Source organism: Periplaneta americana, chromosome 15 (genome assembly GCF_040183065.1).
Source record: "Periplaneta americana isolate PAMFEO1 chromosome 15, P.americana_PAMFEO1_priV1, whole genome shotgun sequence".
Lineage (NCBI taxonomy): Eukaryota > Metazoa > Arthropoda > Insecta > Blattodea > Blattidae > Periplaneta > Periplaneta americana.
The window spans coordinates 103,650,378-103,673,223 of NC_091131.1; the positions used below are offsets into that span (position 1 = coordinate 103,650,378).

The following is a 22,846-nucleotide window of genomic DNA, read 5'->3' on the forward strand; positions in this document are numbered from 1 at the left end:
TTACTATTGCTAAAAATGTGTATTCATATTAAAATATCGAAATATATTTTTGTAGCACCACGATGCTTTCCTTATCCATATTTCAGAAGAAACTAAGAATGTAAACAGCAAAGCAACTGAATCGGGATTGCAGAAACAGCACGTCATGAAAACTAAATTTTTCAGTAGATACAAAAAACGGTATTAGGCCTACTGGTGGTAGACCACATCATTGGTTATAGTAGGCCTACTGGCTTCTTCAGACAGAAGCCTAATAAATGTGTTGTTTCATACCAGATTCATTGGAATCTAATGAATTTTTAATGAAATAAATCAATATATGTATTAGTTTGACATGTGCTGTTTCTGCAAGGAATCAAAATTTTAGTATAATAATTCCAGTTCAACTAAAGTTTATTTGTCAAATTAAGAATATAATATATGCATAGATCTACTGTGTACTTAATACTTAAGTACAGCATACAACTTAAATGAACTTATTTTACCACTATAGGCCACTGAAAAATATTATTGTAAAATTCTTGATATTCATGTGGTATGTAACGCATTAGTTTGCGTATATCATCAAGCTTCTCTCTTTGAATTGGCACGATTTTGTCCGGATATGCCAAAGAAGATTGTAAATATGGTATTCTCCTTTGTACTTACAAACATTCTCATGGTGGCAGACAAAAAAATTAATCTTCCTTCTTCCATCATATTAATAATGTCAAAAGAAGTGCTTACACAAATTTTGGCCACTCGAGCGCAATTAAGAGGGCCGTAAAAGAATAAGTTTCCCTGGGGTCGTTTACAGAAAGAGAACAAAATTTCATGGAAAGTTTTATTGGAACATATAGCAATAGTTGAGTTATTTTTCAACGTATTCACTACCAGAATTGAGACATTTGTCACTCAGTGGGATCAATTTTTGTATCCTTGTTTTTGTAGATGTCTGCCGTCTGGAATCGGAACCAATGTGTCGGCACATGTCTTTGACATGAGTTGTTTCTGCGCGCTTCCAGGATTTCACAGGTCTCCAAATGTGAGACGGCTATACTGACATATGTGGTTTCTGCATGGAATGATAACCCATATCAACAGTCCATGAAACTCGAACTCATTTCGCCACAAATAGTGACATGTGCTGTTTCTGCAATCCCTGATTCAACTCATGTAGACCATATTTTGATATACATACGGAATTTAAACATCACTGATTCCGTCGTACAATTCTGCTTTTTGCTTTGGTTTTTACCTGTAACCTCGTCTATTCTCTACATTTCTGTAGGTATATAGATCACATTCCGGAGTTTACAATAGATTTAAAAACTTCCCATTGTCATTTGCACATTTTTCCTCTCCTCCCCTCGAAAAGTTTTAGAATACTTTCTCTCCTCTGACGTGAAATTTTAAATAACAATTTACACTAAATTTTTAAGTGAGTACCTAGCACAGGTACTTTTTCCAAAATATTATAATAAATTTGTAAACATATTAGTTAATCGTAAATTTTTCTTTTTCATTTCAGAATGATGCCAAGCAACAACAAAGAAAATAGTTACCAACAAATTCTACTGAAACATCTCGAAGATAAGGATATTAAATCCTTCGCTCACGTCCTGGAAAGAAGAAATATTTATGACATTGACCCGAACTTTGAATACGGAGATCCTCATTTCAAGAACTGCCTCTCAATAGCTGCACAAAAAGGTCTTGTTGAATTTGTAAATATCTTGCTGCAAAATGGAGCACAACCTAATGAAATATGCAAATATCACGACGGCAATGCTGCTATTCACTTTGCTGCGAAAGAAGGAAGACTTGATGTTTTGAAGTTATTAGTTAAATATTCCAATATAAATGCTGTTAATCGACAAGGAAATACTGCTTTACATATTGCAGCTCATAAGTCGGAAGATTGTTTCTCTTACCTTCTTACACTACCAGAAATAAGAATCAGTCAAAGAAACCTGCAACGTCAGACTGCAACGAAGATAGCCGTCCGAAACTGTAGCAAAGAAACTTTAGCAAACTTAGTCAATCGATCTGATCTTAGCTCAGAAGATAAAATCGAGATCATAAATAAATACCCTGATCTAAGAAATGAGTTAACTGACACAGACACTACAGCTTCATACACACATCCAGAAGCATACCTGGATCTCTGCGGTTCCGATAATTATATCGAAGAGTTTAAAAGTAATTTTAATCAACTGGATGATGACATGAAGAAAGAGTTCGTCAATAAAACTGACTTTGTGGGAACTTTGCTGCAAATAGCTTGTGAAAAAGGTCTTATCGATATTGTTAAGCTTCTAGTTAAATGTGGAGCAGAAGTAAATACAGTGGGAAAGCACACAGTAAGACCCCCAGTACATTTGGCATGTTATTTTGGTAAACATGATGTTCTTCGTCATCTAGTTGAAAACAGTGGCGTAAAAAACAGCATTGTAGAGGGACAAAACTTACTCCATGCTGTTCTTCAAGGCCTAAGTACAAGAAGAAAAGATGAAAACCAATATCGCTTGTGCTTTGACTATTTGCTGCAGAATCTTGAATGCTTAGAAATTCCCATAAATCAAGGTGAAAATTCTGGGCATACGGCACTTCATTTCGCTGTCCAAGAAAAGAATACATATTACACAAAAGCTTTGCTTGCCCGGGGAGCTTACATAGGAGCGCTCAATGAATTTGGCATCTCTCCCCTGAATGATATGGAGCCTGCAATACTGGAAGATTCACTGGATGACTGCATAGAATATGAAAAAGAAAGTAAAGGCAACGAACATCACATAAAAGTGAATTTTAGTATTCTGAAACCATATGTTAACAGTGACTCAAGTGAGCAAAATAGTGACGAAGAATTAGGAAACGCAGAACGTGAAACGTTACCAGAAATGTATCCCTTGTATTACATCAGTCAGTCATACAAATTAGGACATCTTCTGAAACATCCTGTTCTGCTCTTATTTCTCCATCTTAAATGGAATCGAATATGCTTGGTATTCTATTTAAACATTTTATACTACTTAATATTCGTCGTTCTCTTAACAGTAGACATTCTTAACGATCACAGCCTCTGCAGTACATGTGAAGAAAACAGCTGTAACTCTGAAAGTTCTCTATACAAACTCTCTGGAATTAGATTTGTAATATTTGTTCTGTTCCTTATACTCATAATAAGGGAGACTGTCCAATTCTTCATGGCACCACAGAGAAGAACTTTCTTTCTTAACTTGGAAAATTGGTTGGAACTAGGTATCATTGTTACCATAAGTTTAATAATATCTGGGCACTGCACAAAATTAACAGTTGCAATATTGCTGCTTCTGGCATGGGCTGAAGTTATTCTTCAATTTGGCTGTATATATACCTTAGCAATCTACAATGAAATGATGAAAAGGGTCACATTGAACTACATGAAATTTCTAGCATGGTATGGACCACTTATCATTGCATTTACCTTCAGTTTTTTTGTTCTTTATCACAATGAAACTCCAAATGAAGGACAGAAAGAATTTATGTCTTCCCTTCAAAACTGCAGCAATTCTTCAGGGGAGAATGAAGTGGATTTCTACAGTTACATACCACTAACTCTGGTCAAAACAGTTGTTATGATGATCGGAGAATTTGATGCATCTAGCATGTCGTTCAATAATGGGGGTTATTTTATTTTCTTGCTTTTCGTGTTCGTGATGACAATTGTGCTGGTCAATCTTCTCAATGGTCTGGCTGTTAGCGACACTCAAGCCATTAGGGATAACGCTGAACTTGTCACATATAGGTCAAAGGTCAAACTGGTACACCGTTTCGAGAGTGTCATTGCCTGCCCTCTCGTCAGCTCTTTCTCTAAAATTTCGTCTTGCTGCTCTTGTAGTTACAAGCTAATTGGAGTCATTCCCTGTTCGTGGAGGGAGAGAATATTGAAACGAATTTGTTTGTTCCCTGATGTGCTAGCAGAAGACAGTCTCAGCATTATCATTAACCATGGAGTACGTTACATTGATCGACAGTTGAAGACAGAAGAAATAGAATTTAGACCTGACACAAGTTTATCGATTGGAAAGTTCAGAATGGGATTCGAACTTAACCGGAAAGTGATAGAATTAATCAAGGACATTTTAGATAGAAAAGTGGAGACTCAGGATTATAAAGACAAGGAACTTTTAGATAGGATATCTAAAATAGAATATACTCTACAACAAACCGTAACATTGTTGGAGCAAGTGATACAAAAAACTAGTAATTTTAAAGAAATTAATGAAAGTTGAATGCAATGATAATCTATTCTCACTTCTGAATTAAATGACACAATAAACTCAGAATAAAATGTGAAGAATATTACAAGGGCTAGAGCTTAACATAATATATTCTACTTTTCTACACGTTTCTTTGAAGATCCTTACATTAAATTATAGGTACTGTATTGCTTAAAACTCAAAGTTTAGTGTCTTAATTAAGATGTGCAGTAATTAACTTTTCAGTAATCACAATGTTTGAGACTTCAGGCAAATCCTCCATTCCTCAATCAATCACTACACTTATGACAATATAAGGAAAAGTTTAAATTTCAATCTTTCTTATTTTTCAGAGTGAAGATAGTGAGAAAAGAGATTGTTCCAGTTTTGTCTGGAATTGCTGATTGTTTTGTAATATAAGATGATTTTGTATATCGTCGTTGTTCCTGCAATAACTCCTATGAGATATATTTATCGATTTTCAGATTTTTGCTCTATTAAATTACTTAAATAGTGATGCAGCAAATAATAAAATCTCCTAAATGTAATTATATTTCTTTCTTTCGAAAATGTAAGAATTCACAATCCCCTATGTACGGCTGCCATAAGATGAATTAATGTGTTTTTTCCTTCTTCTGAAAAATTGTGTATTTTGCACATAGGAGTTACTGCAGGAACAACGACGATATACATAATTTGTGATCTCTTAGTTATTACGTGTAATTGGTCAATATAGGAGATGTCAGAAAAATCATGTTATTAACTTCAGGGTGAAGGTGTTATAAGACTTAAATTAGTTTTGTGTGAATGATGTGAATAATCTTAAATTTAAAAATGTGTACAGAGTGAGTCAGTAGGAAAGGTACATGGTGTGAGGAGTGATAATATTGGTGATTCTGAACAAAAAAGTTTATATGAACATATGCCCTGTTCTTAACAGTATCTGACATACAGCTGTTTGAAAATCACGGGCGTCAGTCTCATGTCCTTCATCAGCACTCACATGCGGACGCAACCAAAACGACATTAGATTGTAATAAGATCAAGTAAACGTATCCTGGACGTTGGATCGGTCGCGGTGGAGTCATTTCTTGACCACCGAGGTCACCCGACCTTATTCCATTGGATTACTGTGTGTGGACTTGGCTTAAGAGCGAAGTCTACAAGCGCAAAGTGGAAACAAGGGAGGAACTTCTACCTTGCATTTTATATGCTTGTGCTCAAGTAAAGGAATGTCCGAAACAGCTCAGATCAGCAACACAGTAACTGTCTACAAGAGCTGCAAAATGCATTGAAGTTAACGGTGGACTTTTTTTTAACATGTTCTGTAAAGAAAAGTGCACAATTAAACAGAACATAAGGTAACAATATTTTAATTTACTATCACCTGCACTTTCCTCGTTCCTCATTGTTTCCTTTAGTTTTCTCCAAAACCATTAGGAACAGGACATATGTTCATATAAACTTCTTTGTTCATAATTACCAACATTATCACACCTCAAACCATGTACCTTTCCTCCTGACTCACCCTGTATAAATACATTATAATAAAATGTGCAGAACTAGTAAGTAAAAGAAAACAAAAAGTTGTATTAATGATTACTTTATACTGCGTGTAATAAACATTTATTTACTATTTGGAGTTGTTTAACAAAATTTTCTCATTTCAGCTGATGTTGACAGGTATTGGTCATCAATTATCTCGTGAAACCAAATGAAGCGTGTGCTTGTTTATTGTAAGAACCTTACGGTGAGGGTATGTGAGCTAGCTAGCTGCAAGTGGAATCGTAGCGAGAGAGGCAAGCTTCTCAGTACACTTTCTACTTCCCCTCACGCGCAGGTAGTTTTCACTAGATAACGAATGATCTATAGAAGATTAATTATAAGCTTGTTATGTCCTTTAATTTAAAATTATTTAAAAAAAAAGGTGATATATTTCATTTAAAAATTGTATATTGTGTACTACATTCCTTCTGGTATTTAAGGCTTCATAGCAGATATCTTACAACATTTTACATTTTTCTCATATGTCAATATTTTGAGATACTATTTTTGTATAATTTAAAACATTTAAAGAAACAAGTAAATGTCATCACTGGGGATTCCAGCAAAGAGAATTCGATCAATTGAGGGCGTTAGAACTACATGATATAAGTAACAAATTTATGAAAAATGTTAAAAGTGCACTGGTGTATATCTTAATGTGATGAACTTCTGTTTTAGGATGATAAGTATTAAGGTTTTTCTTAATTTTCATTAGACATTGGAATATATTGAATTGTCATATTTTAGTGGTGGAATCTTTTCAGTTACTTTAGTAATTTGTCTTGTTTTACGCTATAGACTGCCATTCTTTGAATCTAAGGATTTTAACTCATTGTCAGTTGCCCCCTGCATAATTATTTTAGAGCTAATTTTAGTTCTTGTGCAGTCTTATTATAATTTTGCTTATAAGAGGATATTTTGTTCTTTGCCATAGTGCCCTTGCTGATCTTCTTACATATTGGAGAAGTCGTATTTGCAGCTGCTTTAATATTATTGGTAGGCCTAAGTGTATTAATTGAGCCGTTCAGAGCAAAAGTGGTGTAAGTCAAAATTGGGTAATGAGGTTATAGTAAAAATTCTGTAACTTACAGCGCAAAATAGCTATTAATGTCCTTCTTGCTATCCACTGACTACTAATGATTTAACTAAATTTAATATTAATTGCTACTTTGCCCTGTATTTTACAGAACGTTTACTTTAACCCTTATTACCCATTTTTGACTTACATCACTTGTGCTCTGAACGGCTCAATTATTGCCATATATATACGGTCTCTCTTTTATATTAAGTTGTTTTCCCGATCGTAGTGGTAATGCCATGTCCCAGCTTTAGAAAAAACCGGTCCTTTTTCTATTAAAAGCTTCCTTTGCCATTGCTGCTATTCTCCTTTTGACTTCTTGACAGCAGCTCATGTTACTGCTTATAATATACCCCAAGTATAATAATAATAATAATAATAATAATAATAATAATAATAATAATAAAGTTGTTATTTTATTGGGTTAAGAAGTGCTTATAATCAAAGCTCGGAACTTGGGGACTTGTGTGTCGTGCGCTTGAGTAAGGTTACAGGTACAGCGAACACAAAGCTCAAGCTGCAAGTGCTCAGGGACAGTCGTGTGTACTAAGAAAGTGGTCACATCGAATGGCAAGAAGACGAACGAAGAAACCGTGTCATGTCGAAGCCAATGACATTAAGAGAATTACAGGTAAACGGTCTGTCTGAGGAATGAGAAAATACGTGTTATTCGAATGGATGTTATGGAAGTTTGAAAATACATTTCTTAAATTTTAGGTACAGAATTTCGTGGAGGAATTCTGAGGAGATACATTATTTTCTTCTAATGCAGAGTTTATATTTTGTAAGTTGTGCCACACATAAACTAGAGCTGGAAACGGGCATTCATTGAAAGACATTGCAGTCCTTTAAATTGATGGAAAATTTGTCCATAGAAGTCGTAGAGGGACCTTCCCTAGTAGTGATACACTAATTGAAAACTATTTGCGAGAAAAATTTAGGATATACTTATCTTTCTCAGATACGAGATCTGCTGAAAATCGAACAGGAAGCAGTAACAGTGAAAATATTCAGTATTTTATTTAGGCCCAAGACTTTATAATAAAATTTCAAACCATTTTCCAAATTTGAAATTTTTTAAAATTGAAACTTTTAAAAAAGAAATTTGTAAAATTATCCATGATATATAATAGTAACAAATGTACTTTTTACCATTTATTTCTATCGACTATATTCATGTTTTTATTGATTATCACTAGCTTCTGTCGGATTGTCAATTTATATTAAATGTGTATTTTTCTCTCGTTTTTTCTTTCTTCTTTATTCTTGCTCTTGTGTTGTATTTATTTTTTTGAATTAAGTTACTTACTGTATTTAATAAACTGTCCTTGTAAATTTGATGTTATATTATTCACTAAGACCACACCGTACACGAGCCTGGCTCTTACGGTAGTGGCTAGAAACATTTTTATTTTATAAATGCAATTTGTACTCGCTAGGTAGCTAGTTAAAATAAATAAAATAAAAAAATTAAAGTTTGCTCCCGTCACTTCATGTGACGTGGAAATAAGTTTCCTTCGTTTCAAATCATGTTTAACTAACAGACGAATAATTTATGGGTTCGAAAATCTTCGAATGCATGTAGCCATACACTGTAATTAAATGTACAGAGCAGAACTGTAAATTTGATGTATTTTGCATGTTTATTTATATATATGCTATAAAATTACGTGTTTCAACCTATCATAATATTATCATTATGTTGTTCCAGCCAGGAACCACTTTTATAGCACACCTGGCAGTACCTCTGTGCTGGAAGCGGGAGTTTGTTGACATTGAAGTCCGGTCGCTTAACCACGTTCAAAGACACAAGTCCCCAAGTTCCGAGCTTTGCTTATAATACAGACTTAAGATTTTGTGCAGCACACGTTTACCGTTATTAAATGATAAGAAGCGCTTTTAATACAAATTTAAGATTATTTACAGCACACGTATTCCGTTATTAAATATTACGGAGCGCTTCTAATACAAAATTAAGATTGTGTGCAGCACACTTTTTTCGTTATTAAAAATGTTAAGAATTCTTATAATACAAATTTAGAATTATGCGCAGCAAATTTTTCCGTTATTAATTTCACACTATAATCAAACAAGAACCTAAGATTCATAGGTACTTAATGCCTTTATTGTTTAGCTGACAGTTAATTTTTGTGTACTTCTTCAAACAAGCGCAGACATAGTACCTGTTTTAACAGTGTGAAATCTTAGGCTCAACTGTACCACCCTTACTTGTCTGTTAAGTTTTTCCGCGGATATGTTCGGCAAACGAGTGGAAGACTATTCCATCAATTTACTGTTACCCCGTTATTCGTAAATTAAATATATGTATGGTAATTTTAGAGGTGTAACACAATTTTAGCATACGAAATCGGTCTAGTTCTCAATGAAACTATGTTCTTGAATTAAATGAAACTAATTATTACTAATTTCCATTTCTCAAGAAAAATACTTATAAATAGTTGATTGAACAGCCTCCATAAGTGCAATGCCATTTTCTTAAAGTGGAATCCTCTATAGTTGTTAATCTTCTTAGACTACTACTCCCTTACTGCTGTCAGCAAATTCCTGCGCGGGGATGCATAAACAGCAATCCCTCATATGTATGCAGTATCCACGATACTTTGTAAGTACACAACGTAAGTTAAACTCCTCATATAGGCAAGACTTTGAATCTTTGCTCGGTTTAAAGGAACATTCCTTTCTTAAATTGCACCAAGAACAAACATTGTTTGCTTATCATAATATAATATGTATACTTGCAGTATGCATAACTTTTTTTGGGTATTGTATTAAATTCGAAGGATATTAAAAAATATAAAAAATCTACTTTCTTATCATTATGAGCAAACAGAAAACAATTATAGCATAAAGCTGAAAATGTGTGGTTTGCACAATAGAAAAAAAAAACAAATTGGCAGTTCGCTTGAATTAAACAAGGAAAGTACTTGAAGTTATTAAAGAAGGTGAGGCAGTGATATCAGTCAGTTTGACGACTTTTAATCTGTGTAATATCTGAATGAGATACCTACTTCAAGTACTTTCCTACTGTAGAGGTTAAATGAGTCGGAACACGTCATAGGGCGGATTAAGGCCGGTAGAAAGGGCGTGATGAGTGGAAAACAAGATTCGGCAAGTAAAAGTGAAAAAGAAAGTGCAGAAAGTGTCAGTGCAGTAGCAGAAAAAATAGTGATAGAAAAAATCAGTAACAAAGTAGAAGAGAATAACAATAGCAATAAAGACAGAAATATAGTAGAAGTGAACAGTGCGAAAAGGAATGAACCAGGGCCATATTCTTTATCTTTCACCGTTTCTGCAGCCTATTTCTGGAAGTCTGTACCACAGCATGTCAGAGACTGTCGGACATTATAAAATATAAATAAATTAAACCTGCGCTTCTTCAATGTGGATTCCCTTCAATTATAAGCCCTTTCCTCTGTCATGGGTTTATAATAAATAATGTATGTTTATTTTACCATCACTACACTTACTTGATAAGCAGATTAATTTACCATCATAACTTTTCTGTTTTTGTTTTTATTTGTAAATTTTGTTTTTATCATTTTATTATATTCCATTTTTTGTACTTTTCTTTATGTTTTCACTCTCAACTATATGTACTGGTTGAGTTACTTATGTTATATTCCAATCTACAGATCTGTATTTTACTTTCTTGTATTGTGATATTTTCATTTTGTATTGTCTCAGTTTTGTTATTATTTTGTAATATGTTGGTAGTTTTTTTCTGTCCAATTTTCATTTAATTTTACCGCTTGTGCATTTGTGACCTGGTGGAATGTAAGCGAAGGCCCTTCAGTCTTAACTCCGTCAGTATAAATGAATCAGTAGTGAGTGAGCGAGCGATCGAGTGAGCGAATGAATTAATGTTACGTTACTGTAGTTACAAGTCCTATGATAGAACGAACTATTGTTATGTAACCTTCTCTTAGGCTACATCAATAATAAGCTACATAATTTACGATTTATTTACTTCGGACCCGCTTATAACTCCTCTTTTACCCCTTTGCAGCACAGTAAGCAAAAAAAGAAAACAAATGGAAACGAAATGTAATTTTTATGTTATTCATATGCATCGTAACAAAGCTTCAATCACTTTTTTTCCCCAAAATTTTCACTCTGCACACAATTAAAAAAATGATTGTCACTCTGAACGACCACTATGTCACCAGTACGAATTTTGATATAATATACCATAAATAATAATCGAGATAGTTCTTATTTGAAAACACAGATGGCACCTCCATGTAGCCTCAAGCAGAGAGGTCTGCCTCAAGCAAGATCCGTCGATTGTTCGACAGCAACATCTAGACACCTTGGCCTCAAGCAGAGTCTGTGAATGTACTGTAGTATAAGTAGAGTATCGAAACAATTGCTACTGCTTTCAACAACAAACAGTATGCTGCGATGATGTTACTTGATGTTAACAAAGCTTATGACACTGTATGGCATACAGGTCTATACTATAAATTGATTCAAGTTGGAACAAACCCAAAATTAATACGCCTTATTAAGCCATACCTTTCCAACAGAAAATTCCAAGTTTTACATCAAGGTGCCTCATCAACATAATATAACATATACGCAGGTTTGAAACAAGGATCCAAGCTATCACCTATACTTTATAACTTCTACTCCGCAGATATCCCTGCACAACCATATATTCACACGTTTCAATATGCCGACGACACCGCATTTTTATCAACCGCAGAAAACCTACCATTTGCAATCAATAGACTACAAAACTTCTTAAATAATTACGAAACATGGACCTACAGTTGGAAAATTAAAATAAATCCACTTAAAAGCTCTGCAAACATTTTTCAAAAACGACAAGCCCAACCTAGGACCCGACTCAAATTAGTCAATAAATACATCAACAGGACTCCTAAAATCAGATATCTGGGAATAATTATGGATAAAACACTAATATGGAACCAACATGTCACTCAAATAACAGGGAAACCAATGGGTAGATTTCTTCAATTATATCCACTATTTAAAACTCCAGAATTAAAACATAAAACTAAATTGCATGTCTACAAGGCCTTAATTCGAAGTATGATAACATACGCAGCACCAGCTTAGGCATATGCTAGCAAATCCGTTATGAACAAGATAGCCTACAAGTTATCCAAAACAAAATACTGAGAACCATTCACGGCAGTGGATGGGGAACAAGTACACGACAACTTCACGATGACCTCCAAATAGAATATCTTCACGAATATATACAAAAAATCACAAACTCTATCACAAGGCAGCACTCAATAACAACAAACTAATAAATTCTCTTGGCAGATATGATATAAACAGGAAATACAAACATCGACGACCCAAACAACTATTTTCATAAACTCAATCCAACAAAATGACATCCACAAGATTTATACTATACTCATTCAGAGCCACCTACCATAGCTGAAACAAATTTATATTCCGTTGGACGCATTCGTATCGACGGAATTTAGATACCATGCGGATACCAAAGATTATAATATTCTACATAATTGAAGAGGAAGGGTTTATATCAACTGAAACTCTAACCAATCAACAAGATAGACGACTTGTGCATGTAGAATATCGCAGTCATCGAGTCGGCCGCCAGAAATTTGGAAAGAAGTGGATAAAGTGATACTACGTATGTGTATAAGCAGTGTATGTTAAACAGAAATGTTTATGGACGTTGTGAAAATAGTGTTGTTGAATGTATTGTAAAGTAATAGATAGTAATATAATAAATTGAACTACCTAAGTAGTTTTTGCAGACTTTTCCACTGCGCTGTACACTAAATACCCAAAGAATATAATCCCAATTATCTAACCTTCTACCTTCTTTTCTGTCTCTGTTTGGTTATATTTTTAATTGGGTAGTGTAAAATAGATCGTCTCTTTTACCTTCCTGTTGGCTCCAGTAAGAATTTTTAGTAAAAGATGTCAGGAATAAAAATGTAAATGTTTCATTTTAAATTGGGCTGGTTTGTGAATGAGGAGGGAGGGAGGGAGGGAGGGAGGGAATACTTTCTGCATAGTTTAACTTTTTCGCCATCAGGTGCGCTACTAAATGCATGGAGTAATTAGTTTTTCTTTTCGCCATTTGGTGTGCTGCTAAATGTAATAAGTTCGCCCCCGGATAAGAGATGGCAGCGAGATCAATTTCTACATTAGTGCCTTTAAAGTGGGAGACGGGAAACTCAGTAAGTTACGCACGCTATTATATATTAATCCATGCAGTGTACCTTAAACAGTGATGGTTATGAACCTTGCAAAAATTGAGTCGCTGAATATTTTGTAAAATAGTAGATAATAATGTGTATAATAATTTAAATTAACTAACTTAGAAAGCATGATGGAAATATTCAGATTGTCAATTAATATAGATAAACACAATATAATATTTGTTACTCAGTCAAATGATAAATCAATGTAAAATAATGACTTACATTATATGGTCATTAAGTTTTATATACATGAGCTACAAATTGCAAACGTTTTCGCCCATTCAGCCATCTTCAGGCACAATTATACAATATCTCAATATCAAACTATATAGCTATTACATTGGTGGTAGATAAACTGTTTAAGATTAATGGTGTACAAAACATCTCCATAATTAAAATGTAATATTACAAGTCATAAATTAAAATAATGTTAAAAACCATGTAGTGTTGTAATTAAACTTCATAATATTCTGTGAAACTCTTGTTCAGTAGAGTCCAATAAGTGATGAATTATGTCTGAAATATATAGATAAATACGAAATAGAAATAGGAAATTATCAAACGTAAAAGTGTAATCGGAATTGGATGGGATAAGTAAAAGTACTCACGTCGTTTGAACGTGGCAACTGTATAGATCACTATAAAACAATATGTTAAAAACTACGTAGTGTTGTAATTAAACTTCATAATATTCTGTGAAACTCTTGTTCAGTAGAGTCCAATGGGTGATGAATTATGTCTGAAATATATAAATAAATACAAAATAGAAATAGGAAATTATCAAATGTGAAAGTGTAATCGGATTGGATAAGTAAAAGTACTCACGTCGTTTGAACGTGGCAACTGTATAGATCACTATAAAACATCCTATGTTTGAAGCAGTTATCTGTAATAAAATAATAAATAAATAAATAAATAAATCAAAATTTTGAAGAATTTGAAAAACTAATTGGAAGACACAAATTATGGACGTACTTACGTAGACGTGAGACGACCTTCATATAATAAATATATATATCTAGCAAATTAGCCAACTTTTTTAAAAAAGAAAATATTTACGTAACACATAAACCAAATAATAAACTTAATAACAATTTAAACAAACTTCAAAAAGTTAATCAACTCCACAATAATGGTATTTACGGATTGGAATGTTTTACATGTAAGGAAAAATATATAGGACAAACCAAAAGAAATTTCAAAATTAGATACAATGAGCACATTTCTGATTTCAAACATAACCGTAAGAAATCCACATACGCATCCCATCTAATAAATACTGGACATGAATTAGGCCCAACACATAAAACTTTGAAAATATTAAAATCAGGAATAGATACTAAATTGATAAATTCTACAGAGGAATATTATATTGCAAAACAGATTCAAATAGACAACTGCATTCTTAATGAAAATTTGACTCAAATCCGGAATCCCCTGTACAACCTCTAACCCCATCACTACGCAATATCCTTCCGCGTTGGTTGCTCACACGAATACATACTTCCTCCGCGTCATACTAGCTACAGTTCCAACAGTAGCAGGTCGTCTCACGTCTACGTAAGTACGTCCATAATTTGTGTCTTCCAATTAGTTTTTCAAATTCTTCAAAATTTATTTATTATTTTATTACACATAACTGCTTCAAACATAGGATGTTTTATAGTGATCTATACAGTTGCCACGTTCAAACGACGTGAGTACTTTTAATTATCCAATTCGATTACACTTTCACATTTGATAATTTCCTATTTCTATTTTGTATTTATTTATATATTTCAGACATAATTCATCACCCATTGGACTCTACTGAACAAGAGTTTCACAGAATATTATGAAGTTTAATTACAACACTACATGGTTTTTAACATTATTTTAATTTATGACTTGTAATATTACATTTTAATTATGGAGATGTTTTGTACACCATTAATCTTAAACAGTTTATCTACCACCAATGTAATAGCTACATAGTTTGATATTGAGATATTGTATAATTGTGCCTGAAGATGCCTGAATGGGCGAAAACGTTTGCAATTTGTAGCTCATGTATATAAAACTTAATGACCATATAATATAAGTCATTATTTTACATTGATTTATCATTTGACTGAGTAACAAATATTATATTGTGTTTATTTAAATTAACTAGTTTTTGCAGACTTTTCCAATGCACTGTATACTAAATGCCCAGAGAATACATTTTTAATTATTCAACATTTTTCTTTCTTTTCTGTCCATTTTTTGTTTGTTTGTATTTTAATAAGTTGTGTTGCAAGATAGTGTAAAACTTCGCCACTTGGTGCGCTCCTAGATGCATGGAGTAATTAGTTATCCGGAGAAAAACAGGTGGCAGCAAGATAAATTTCTACATTAGCGCCTCGAGCGTTTGAAACGGGAAAGTCAATGCGTTTGGCATCTTATTATTCATCCATGGCAGCACACTGAAGAACAAGAGAAATATCTGCCATGTACTTAAGTTTCAGCTTTAATTTCCTGTTTATTCAGTTGTCCTTGGACACATGTGTGCATGAATTCATAGAATGTAATAACCTAATGCAGTGGTCCTCAATTCTTTCTCACATATTCGCTACTTCGTAGCCCATTTTCGTAAATTTTACCCTGATTTGTAATAATAGTTACCGTTATTTCAAATGTATATGTTGTAACTGTATACGAGTATAAAGGGTCTAATAACGGGATTAAAAGTCAGTGTATTAATGTTCTGGAAGGTTTCGTTTTTTAATTTAATTTAGTAGGTTATTCTACGACGCTTTATCAGCAGCTTATGTTATTTAGCTTCTGAATGAGATGAAGGTTATAATGCCGGTGAAATGAGTCCGGGGTCCAGTACCGAAAGTTACCCAGCATTTGCTCATCTTGGGTTGAGGGAAAACCCCGGAAAAAATCTCAACCAAGTAACTTCCCCGACAAGGAATCGAACCCGTGCCACCTGGTTTCGCGGCCAGACGCGCTGACCGTTACTCCACAAGTGTGAACGAAGGTTTCGTTGGTAGTATGCTTACCCCATGTTGAGATCCACTGATACCATCTTTAAGTCTAATCCATTGGTTCTCAACCTTTATTTATTCACGGCACACTATCCCATGAAGTGAGTTCCCGCGGCACACTAACGTACGAGTTAGCAACAATGCGAGAGGGGGATAACGTACGAGTTGGCAATAATGCAAGAGCCTAGTTATAGCTCGCTCACAGCTTGCCTTTACCAGTCAGTTGTTTGTAGACTTGCAGTCGTAATGCCATTTTGTCCGTGTTCTGGCATATTTTGAGGTTGATTTTACACGTGTTATTTGCGTTATTGTGTTAATCTAACTTCACTATGGATAAGTTTTTTTTAGTTAACAGGAGAAAAGTTGACACTCAGTGACATAGGCGGAGTTATGGGGGGACACTGTCCCCCCCCCTCCCCAAACTTGGCCGAGCTCTTTTTTTATTAACATTAGAAAATATTGAATTCAAAAGATTTTTCTTGCTTTTGTTTATGATTAAGTTTCTGTCCTTAAATTGAGGAATTAATGTCTTCAGACCATGTGTCTGGACTATAATATTTATTTTAAATTTCTGAATGTAGGAGAATAAGAATTTCTGTACCTCATTTGAGGAATGAAAGCACTGTAATGTTTAATGTTTTTTGTAACAGTCTGTACTGATGTGTTAGAACTCTGCAAGTATTCAAGCAGCCACTTGGAGAAATATGAAGAACATACTGCACAACAATGCAGAAAAAAGAAAAGTGATCCCGGTATAATGTGTAAACTTAAAGACGAGATTAAATAAAATAATTAGAATTTACATTTCATATGACATCTTGCTCTTTTAAATAAACAGATAAAGTAAATGTAAAATTGGTCCACCGCTGTGGAGTAATGGTTAGCACGTCTGGCCATGAAACGAACGGGCCCAAATTCAAATCCTGGTTGGGACAAGTTACTTGGTTGGGGTTTTTCCTCAATTGAAGCAGAATTGCTGGGCAATTTTTGGTGTTGGACCTCGGACTCATTTCGCCATCATTAATTCACATATCTTTATTTTTTTATTTTGTTAGGTTATTTTACGACACTGTATCAACATCTAGGTCAGCGATGGGCGTTTGAGTGCATTTGCCCTCCGTGCGCACGGGGTATTCCAAGTGCGAGCGCTACAGCGCGCTGTAGTGTGCAGCTGCTAACACAGATCTTACACAGCTTTTAAAAGAGCTAAATTTAGGACTTCAGGGAAAAGAAGTTCTTAATACACAGTTTGCTGATAGAATTGCAGCGTTTAAGGAGAAATTGCTGTTATGGATACGTCAAATGCAAAAGGGCGAAATATGTAATTTCCCATCCTTATCTAAGCGAATAGAATTTTGAACAGTGAAAATTTCGAAATGTACGCATGTATTCTATCCGGTCTATTAGAGGAATTTACATCAAGGTTCCACGATTTAGATTGCCTGGAAATGGATTTGTGTATTTTTGCTATATGTTCCGATTCCAACTGATTATTGATAACGTCCCCCTTCATTATAGTGTGAATTGATTGACCTGCGATGTGATCGAGAGATGCGAGCGAAATATGATTCAAGGTCGAGTCTTATGCAGTTTTATAACGGATTCCCGAGAGGACGCTTTCTCAATCTGCATAAGCTGTGTGAGAAAGTTTTGTGTTTATTTGGTTCCACTTATAGATGTGAACAGTTATTTTCTATTACGAAAATAAATCTCAAACAAGGAACGATGGACTTTTAACGGCAGTTCTTCGCATAGCTTGTGCTAATACAGTTTCTCCAAATCTTGAGAAATCGAGTAATATGAATTAATGTGCAACAGACATGTTTTGTTTTGTGTTTAAGAAAGTGTTTCATTACTTTGTGTTGTTATTTAGTTTGGTAGAATAACATTTTCTTTTGAAACATACAGTACGTACCGCGACTTGAATAAACCGGTTTTCGTGCACTCTAAAAGCACACTTCTCTCGTAGTACACCGTGCAAGCACAGAGTGCATAATTCTGCCCAACCCTGATCTAGGTTATTTAGCGTCTGAATGAAATGAAGGTAATAATGCCGGTGAAATGAGTCCGGGGTCCAGCACCGAAAGTTACCCAGCATTTGCTCATATTGGGTTGAGGTAAAACCCCGGAAAAAAACCTCAACCAGGTAACTTGCCCCAACCGGGATCCGAACCCACCTGGTTTCGCGGCCAGACTCACTGACCGTTACTCCACAGGTGTGGACACTCACATATTATCCATACAATAGCCCGGGTTAAGGGGAGGTGGTGCACCATGGCAGGTTAAAATATAATGTGTATGTGTCCTGATCCATTTACAAAAATGTCAATCAATACAGAAACCATCAATATATAAGTATACCAAATTTCATCGCCTTAGGATTGGTAGTTTTAGAGAAAATCCAGAATGAAGATAGCAAATTTAACTTTGCGAAGATAGGGTGTACCACCTCCCCTTAAGTTCACGGTGTGGCGTGCTGTAGGCTACTTGTACAAGAGCGCGCCGTTCGACTATCCAATCATTCACAGAATAGGAGTGGTACGCACAATAAGCCTCAGGCTGCAGTGCAAGCCTTTTGGTTCCTCTTCCATACAAGAGGAAAAGAAAAATAAAATTGTTTGCATATTTTGTTATAATTTTACTTTATTTTACAGTGCCGTTATTAAATGATCATATTTATATATACTATACCAAGGTCAAGCTATAACGGGGGGAGGAGATAAATGATGCCCCCCATAATCTCGTTATATCGGTATTCTATGGTTTTGCTTTGCCCCGCCCCCCAAGGAAACGGTTCTCTCTTCGCCTATGGTCAGTGACAATAATTTAACAGCAACAGAAGTGAAAACGAACCAATTCCAAATGTTGTGAAAGCAGTACAGGGGGGCGTAGAACCTACTGGAACAGTTCGTAACTACCAAGATACAGTAATTATTTAAACTTTGGATTTACGTTCAGTGGACCTGAAAACTGTCGTGTGTAGAGAAAAACTAAACAACGAATCCACGGTTCTAAGTAAATTGAGGAGACATTTGAATACTAAATATAATAACTTATCTGGGAAGGATAAGAACTATTTTATCCAATTGTTGTAATTGGAAGAAAAGTAAGAAAAGCTATGGAACGGAGAGAAACTATTTCTGAAAAGACACAATTGGGCAGTTATAAAGTTGCCGAAATAGTAGCGAAAAAAATTCAGCCTCACACTAATTTTACCTTTCTGCAAGGAAGTAGTGAAATCGATGTTAGGTGACGGTGCCAAGAAGGAAATATCCTTGGTTGCATTGTCAAACGATACTATTTCCCGGCGGATTGATGACATGTCTTCAGATATCCAGTGCCATCCTGCATGAAAAGCTAAGCGACGATCGAATATTTTCACTACAGTTCGATGAGTCAAGTGATGTTAAGTATGAAATGCCAATGACTGAGTTACATCAGATTTGTTGATGAGGACTCTATTATTGAATAATTCCTTTCATGTACTGAATTACCCTCAACGTCAACCGGAGCAGATGTGTATAATTCCATATCCAATTGGAACAAAATGTGGTGGGCTTCAGACACTTAGGGTGCTATTCATAGACATTTCGCTAGCCCGCGCTACGAGCGTGCTAAACAGGATTCCTATCATATATCGCTAACACTGGTTTATGAATACGAAAAACGTTAGTACGCTGATCATCCACCGAAAGCCCGTGCTAAGAATGTCTATGAATAGGGCCCTAACAAACTTAAAAAAGAACAAGAAGCGAGAGTGACTTCTCTCAGTTGAACAAGAAGAAATTTGTGTGTGTTTGTCTTCAATTCCACCACTATGAATTGAATCCTCTAGATTCAAAACCCTCTAAAGACCATTTTGTTCGTAATTGATTTACGCCCACATATTGCTTGCTAAGAATGAATTCGAATGATTTATATAGTTTGAATTCAAAAATGCATTAAATTTGAAGGACAAGGTTTATTAAAAGTCACTGTTAGGTTGAACATTTCCTCTATTTGTCACCACTTACTGTTAAAATTCTTCAATTTGTGAAAGTGGATATAGGGGATTTTGAATCTATAGGATTCAATTGAACTTTTGTGTAAGAAGCGACAAGCTCAAGTTTCTCATTAATAACTCATTACTTTTGTTGTAAGGCATAGGCCCTAAGCCAATAAATTCCCTGTAAAATAAGTTTTAAGTGTTTAAATATTATTTTCTTCTTCGTTTTTAAAATAAGTATTGCATGAAATTATTTTAATTACTTTTACCAACAATATCACAAAGTTTCAGTAGTCTCAGAAGTTTAGCGGCACACCCGTTGAGAACCACTGCTCTAATCTAATCTTAACCCTTCGTTACTCGCGTTAAATTCCGTAACGCCAGTACTCACCTGGATTACAATGGTAATCCACATTTGTTTTTGTTTACAGACAAGGTTTAAACATTGGAATTAGATTTAAATGTTAAGAAATATATTGTTTTCAGTTATTACAGTAATAAGAATAGATATGGTACGCATAACGGAACGTATTAAATATAAATATTAATAATGAAATGGATAGTACACAAATTGCATTCAAGTGACATGTTTGCATAATATTTCAACACTGGTCGTGTCTTTGAGTCATAATTTATTGTTGCATCATAGTTATGAGTTTGTTCACTATCATCATAATTATGTAGGTTATCTAGCATTGTTGCTCACTCGATGTTTGAAGGTCATCTGAACTCTTGATCTCTCTTAATCTCTCCCACGGGAAACGCAAGTTCACTACTGCTGACCTTACTTACGTCATATTTGATAACCGAATACCTCACTCAGGGGTGTAGCAATGAAAAAATTCAGGGATGTAACAATCATTCTCACTTCACTTGTAATATTTTACAGATGTTTTTGTGTATTGTAAGAAGGATATTGATGCACTTTCATGTTTATGTTTGCATTTCACACTTTACACACGTGAGTCTAATCTACACCTGATTCAATTATCTGAGTACAAATTACATCTGAATGAGTAGGACAAATTCTCTTCAAGCACTGGGAACAAGATTGTCTTGTGCTCTTGTTTCTTGTTCTACCACACATGTAGCACCTACCAATACCTTCTGGCCGTGTTCCTTCTTCTTGACCTGTTTGTGGAATGCCTAACAGTTGCTCTCCTCTTCTCTTTATTTCTCTTGGAATTGTCTGTTGGGTGATACGCTCGGAAATTAGTGGCTTCATTAGGTCCAGAGCAAGGGTTTTTAGGAAGTTTTTCCGTAGAATTTTTTGTTTGTTTGCAGAATAAACAACAAGAGCATTGACACCTGCTATGTTTAGTAAGTCAAAGAAAATAGTCAGAGGCCAGCGGCGTGAATTTCTGCTTACATCATAGGCTGAGCATAACTGGTCCAGGACATCCACAGCACATTTAGTTCTATTATAAAAAGATATTATTTCAGGCTTCTGGCTTCCTCCTGTTTCCTCATCCATTGCCTTATCATAATGCATGGTTGATAATGCTAACACTGTTTTGTTTTTCTTTGGTACATACGAAATAATTGTGCAGTTTTCATTGAATCCAAACAATGTACTGTTAACTTCCCTGTCTTGAGTAGTTGTGAAATGAGGAGGGATTTCTCTTTTGTTTTTTTTCAAGGTTCCTACAAGTGTAATTTTGTCATTTTCTAGAAGATCTAAACACAGAGGTATGCTCGTGAACCAGTTATCGGTGGTCACATTTCTTCCTGTTCCTTTGATGGGATGAACCAGCCTCTTCACCACTGCATGTGCACTGTTACTCTGGTGAAATGGACCATCTGGTTGAATACCAGCATAAATTTCCAAGTTATGAGTGTAATATGTTTTCACATCCACCATAGCAAAAATTTTGATCCCATATTTTGCTGGTTTAGTAGGTATATACACTTTCATGGGACATCGTCCTCTGAATGCAACCAACTGCTCGTCTATAGTTACATATTCGCTTGGAATGTAGCACCTTTGTGAATTCTGAACAAATAACTCGAACACTTCACGTACAGCAGCCAGTTTATCAATTTCTTTCCTTTCCTGCCTGTCATGAATGTTATCAAAGCGTAGACATCGTAACAAAAATTGGAATCTATTGTAGGTCATAGTCAGGTAAATTGACTCTATACCTGTTCCATTTTTATCCCATAGTTCTCTTACGTTCAGTCTTCCCGATTTCAAAGCACCGGCAAGATACAAAATACCTAAGAGTGCTCGAATTTCAACGTCATTTGTTAATTTGCAATCTCTGTCACGTCCGTAATTACGCTTCACTTTTTCAATATAAATATTAGTACACCTTACTATTACATTGATTATTGTCTGATCAATAAAGCAGTCAAAACACTCTGTGTGTGTCCGCGCATTTTTTGCAGCTCTTTAGGGCCCGGTAAATGAATCACTATATTTTGTGCTCTTCTTCTCCCTCGTAGAGATACTGGTTCTTCCTGCCAAATTGTAGTGTTGTCTCTTCCCGTATAGCAGTTTCCATCATTTATAGACATTAGTCTTTCATCACCATCACCATAATCATCATCCTCCTCCTCATTGTCTTGTTCTGAATTAGAATCGTGAACTTCATTCAAAAGATCTTCTTTGTTGCTTTCATCATCACTTTCATTTTCAATGCCAACATCCAGATCTTCATCTAGCCACTTGCAAATATTGCTTGTATTTTCCATACCCATTGGAGCCAAAGAGGATGGAACGATATCACACACTTTTTTCATAAAGTTCCTGCATTGCATCACTCATAACC

General features: G+C 34.9%; 1 protein-coding gene across 2 annotated transcripts in view; it reads left to right on the forward strand.

Moving 5' to 3' along the window:
* LOC138715238 (transient receptor potential cation channel protein painless-like) overlaps nucleotides 1-5,858 on the forward strand; it is a 50,428-nt gene extending 44,570 nt beyond the window's left edge. For both annotated transcript variants that reach the window (XM_069847941.1, XM_069847940.1), the window contains exon 2: nucleotides 1,511-5,858. In XM_069847941.1, the coding sequence (XP_069704042.1) occupies nucleotides 1,512-4,253 (2,742 nt within the window). In that variant the 5' untranslated portion in view covers nucleotide 1,511 and the 3' untranslated portion in view covers nucleotides 4,254-5,858. The remainder of the gene's footprint in view (nucleotides 1-1,510) is intronic.
* Nucleotides 5,859-22,846: the final 16,988 nt, after the last annotated feature.